The 4592-nt window shown below is 51.2% G+C and overlaps 1 protein-coding gene across 1 annotated transcript; it reads left to right on the top strand.

Annotated features, from left to right (window-relative positions):
- Positions 1–358: 358 nt before the first annotated feature.
- Positions 359–3183, top strand: fzd8a (frizzled class receptor 8a). Its single transcript, XM_035143068.2, has one exon. The coding sequence runs from the start codon at positions 809–811 to the stop codon at positions 2552–2554; it is 1746 nt and encodes a 581-aa protein (XP_034998959.1). The 5' UTR covers positions 359–808; the 3' UTR covers positions 2555–3183.
- The last annotated feature ends 1409 nt before the right edge of the window (positions 3184–4592 follow it).

The following is a 4592-nucleotide window of genomic DNA, read 5'->3' as shown; positions in this document are numbered from 1 at the left end:
TCTGTAAACAAACACCTTACACTGAACTTTATTTTGAAAACAGTTTTTGACTAAATATGATATAAATGGGTTTATATGGTTCCAGGGTGTGTTTTATGAATCATCAACTGTACATAACCATGCGTCGCAGTGTTCTCCATGTCATCCACATCCCTGTGCCACAGACTCTGGCTACGAGCTGATATGATCATGAGCCTTATAACAAAACATTTGGGGTAAAGAAGAAAAAGACATGATTGACACATGTGAAGCACCACCCCCGCCGCTCTGTGATTGGAGCAGCGGCCCCGGGAGGTGGAGCCAGTCCGGCCGTGGTATATATCGGCAGCGCTCAGTCTCCCAGGCTGATGATTTGTATGGGAACCAGGACTAAGGTGGGACGAGCCGACTGAATGTAGTCGATGTGTTTATTGAAAGAAAGAAACAAGGCCCCACGGTTTTTTCTATTTGTGGGTCGGACAGCAGCACTTTGTGTTTTTTACTCGGACACCAGAGGATACAGAGCGCAGCCTCCAGGAGAAGCTGGATTCATCTCTCAGCCATCTTGACTGCCGCTCGCCGCCCTGAAGGCTCGTTTTCTCCTCTCCTCCTCCTCCTCCTCCTCCTCCTCCTCATCATCATCAGCCCCCAAAGTAAACACGGCTTGCACATCGCTCGCAACTCCGTGCGAGATCCCGAGAGGAGCGAGATGGGCTCGCTGCGCAACGTTTAGCGGGAGCGCAGCCAAGCGCAGGCGGCTGAGAGGATTTATTTGTACCGTAGCAGCAGAAGAAGCAGAGGGGGGACGCGCCGCGCCGCGCCGGAGACCATGGACCTGTTTGGGATTTACCTGCTCCTCTCCCTCGCTCTGCTGCCCCGATCCAGCTGCACCACGGCCAAGGAGATCACCTGCCAGGAGATAGCCGTGCCCCTGTGCAAGGGGATCGGCTACAACTACACCTACATGCCCAACCAGTTCAACCACGACACGCAGGACGAGGCGGGACTGGAGGTGCACCAGTTCTGGCCTCTGGTCGAGATCCAGTGCTCCCCGGACCTGAAGTTTTTCCTGTGCAGCATGTACACCCCGATCTGCCTGGAGGACTACAAGAAACCTCTGCCGCCGTGCCGGAGCGTGTGCGAGAGAGCCCGGGCGGGCTGCGCTCCCCTCATGCGGCAGTACGGCTTCCCCTGGCCGGACAGGATGAAGTGTGACCTGCTGCCGGTGCAGGGCAACCCCGACACCCTGTGCATGGATTACAATCGGACAGACTCCACCACAGTGTCCCCGGTGCTCTCCAAACCCACCAACCACCCCGGTAAGGGTTACAATCCGCCGAAAACTAAGCCCGGCAGACCCGGCGCGCCTGGGAAATACAAGCCGCCTGCCTCGCCGTGTGAGCCGGGGTGCAAGTGTCTGGAGCCCATGGTGCCGGTGAACACGGACCGTCACCCTCTTTACAACCGCGTCAAAACAGGACAGATCCCGAACTGTGCCATGCCGTGCCACAACCCCTACTTTACGCACGACGAGCGAGCGTTCACCGCGTTTTGGATAGGACTTTGGTCCGTGTTGTGCTTCGTGTCAACTTTCGCCACGGTCGCCACTTTCCTCATCGACATGGAGCGCTTCAAGTACCCGGAGAGACCCATCATCTTCCTGTCAGCGTGCTACATGTTCGTGTCCATCGGCTACATCGTGCGACTCATCGCCGGGCACGAGAAAGTGGCGTGCAACCGGGAGTTCGACGTGGAGCACATCCACTACGAGACCACGGGGCCCGCGCTCTGCACCGTGGTCTTCCTCCTCATCTACTTCTTCGGCATGGCCAGCTCCATCTGGTGGGTCATCCTCTCCCTCACCTGGTTCCTGGCGGCCGGGATGAAGTGGGGCAACGAGGCGATCGCGAGCTACTCCCAGTACTTCCACCTGGCCGCCTGGCTCATCCCCAGCATGAAGTCCATCGCGGTGCTGGCGCTGAGCTCCGTGGACGGGGACTCGGTGGCCGGCATCTGCTACGTGGGGAACCAGAACCTGGACAACCTGCGGGGCTTCGTGCTCGCCCCCTTGGTGATTTATTTATTCATCGGCACCATGTTCCTCCTGGCCGGATTTGTGTCCCTGTTCAGGATCCGGAGCGTCATCAAGCAAGGTGGCACCAAAACTGACAAACTGGAGAAGCTCATGATCAGAATAGGCATCTTCACGGTGCTGTACACGGTGCCAGCGACTATCATAGTGGCGTGTTACTTTTACGAGCAGCACAACAGGCAGAGCTGGGAGATTACGCACAACTGCTCCAACTGTTTACTGGAGCGGGACCGCAGGAGTCCGGACTATGCAGTTTTTATGTTAAAGTACTTTATGTGCCTTCTGGTGGGCATCACGTCCGGGGTGTGGATCTGGTCCGGCAAGACCCTGGACTCGTGGAGGACTTTCTGCACGCGGTGCTGCTGGGGGAGCAAAGGCACCAGCGGCTCCATGTACAGCGACGTGAGCACGGGCCTGACGTGGAGGTCGGGCACGGCGAGCTCCGTGTCCTGTCCCAAGCAGATGCCATTGTCCCAGGTTTGAGTGCGTAAAAACAAAAGCGACCTTATTGTGGACTGCTAATCGTTTGGGAGATAACCCATCACTCCCTGTCTTAACCAATTTGCATTGTAATGAACTGCTGCTGAGGTGTCCCCCCCCCTGTCCTCACCCCTTTCCCCCACACACACACACCTCTGTTGGGGGGGAGAGAAACTGTTGAGACAATGTACCTGGCATTCACAGAGCTTAATTCCTCCCTGTTTATATGTATTAGTGGTACAGGCAGGAAGCTTTTACGCAAACTGGGCATTACTTACATGACAGTTTGGTCCGTAAAGGAGCTTCACACAAAGAGCATTTGGCTTTTTTTTAATTATTATTATTACCATTTTATCTCCATAGTGCCAGATAACATTGTATCATTCAATCACATCAAAGATAGTTTAAATTAAAAGCCTTAAGATAGTGCCCAAGTATTTTTTACGGGTCTTTCAGTTTTTTGTAATTTCAAAGTGTATTTATATAAAAGTTATGTAAAAATGTGTACATTTGTGTATAAAAAGAAAAACTTTATAAGCTATTGTAAATTTGTACAAAGTGTAGATGTCTCTTTTTTGTGAGAAAGCAAATATGACCTTTATTTTGACAATAAAACATGGTGATGAATCTGAGTAACATGTGGAACTTTTGTGGTGTGTTTCCCATCATGCAGTTCCAGGCGCACTCTGTGGTTACTTGTGGTCACCGGCAGCAGCAAACAGCAGCTTTTTTTGAGGGGGTCCTGGCTAAAAGGGAAGCCCCCTTTTTAAACCATCACAGGCCGGTAATTAGAGGCAGGGGTTGCGTTTGGAGCATCTCCATAATTGTTAAGAGTCCTCTTCACATGCCTGCCGAAGCCCGCTTTCTTAATTTAGCAAAAAGAGGGAGTGGGTGAATGGGGGTATAAATGCAGGGAACGGACCCTTTTCATCTGCAGGAAACTTTGATCTTTCTTTTTTAACGGCCCCCAGAATAAAAGGTGGTGTGTATTAGGAGTGGGTGTCTGATGTGCCAAGGTTCCCCCTAAACGTCCCCATTTGGACGCTTTGATAGACGTCCCACAATTGAAAGAGCATTATGGAAACCCTCTTTTTTTTTTTTTTTTTTGCTGGATTTGTCAGAGCTGAAACCTGCCAGAGCCCCTGCGTCTTGTGTTTGGGTTTTCTCTCTCTCTCTCTCTCTCTCTCTCTCTCTCGAAGGGCCTGAATTGAAACATCTTTTCCCCTCGGCTCAAGCTGTGTCAGTGAGTGCAGGGGCCTTGACATGAATGATATTGAAATAGCAATGAAAGCCCCACAGGTGGTCTGTTCACATGATCTCACATCTTAGGAGGCTCTAATCGAGGCGCTTTCTGCTACAAATGTATCTGGTCGGGTCCCAATTAACCCAATGCACTGGCATAAGATGATACTGTGCAACCCGGCGCCGAGATGTCTTTGATTTACTGGTCAATAGTGACAGTGGACTTTGTACTGTTTCGCTTTGTTCCTGCTTTTATTCTTTCACTGTGCAGATGTGAAACCCTGAAGCGTCTTTTCAGTGTAAATCAGACGTGTAAACCGTGCACGGCCGCTGTCACTGAACATGTGCTGGAAGGAAGTTTAACGATGGGAGCAGAGGCCTTTCTTAGCTTGTCCCCTCCTCAGAGAGGTTCTCTGCAGTTTCAGTGTTTGTGTGGATTTACTTGTGATCATGTTTTCAGAGTTTGAAATCATGTTCAGTTGCAAGTTTGAAATATGTGCATGAGAAATTAACATCACTCATTGGTTGGCTTGGCAAAGAGACACTCGGTCACATTTGCATCATCCAGTTCTGCAGCTTGTTGTTGTTGTTGTTGTTGTTGTTGTTGTTGTTGTTTACTCCAGTGAACAGCTCCAGCTCTGACTGCCAGCCTCACAGCAGTGACATTAATGTGCAGCCCCATCTAGTGGTGGAAGCAGCACTGTACAATTCCACACTCCCGTTGAAAGCTCTCGTGTAAGAGTGGGACATGTTGGCTGGTGTAACTGTTTCCCTTTCTTCTTGTTCCTGCTCCCAACTC

The sequence above is a fragment of the Hippoglossus stenolepis genome, chromosome 19 (genome assembly GCF_022539355.2).
Source record: "Hippoglossus stenolepis isolate QCI-W04-F060 chromosome 19, HSTE1.2, whole genome shotgun sequence".
Taxonomy (NCBI): Eukaryota; Metazoa; Chordata; class Actinopteri; order Pleuronectiformes; family Pleuronectidae; genus Hippoglossus; species Hippoglossus stenolepis.
The sequence above is the reverse complement of the archived record's forward strand: the minus strand, read 5'-3'. Positions and strand labels throughout refer to the sequence as shown.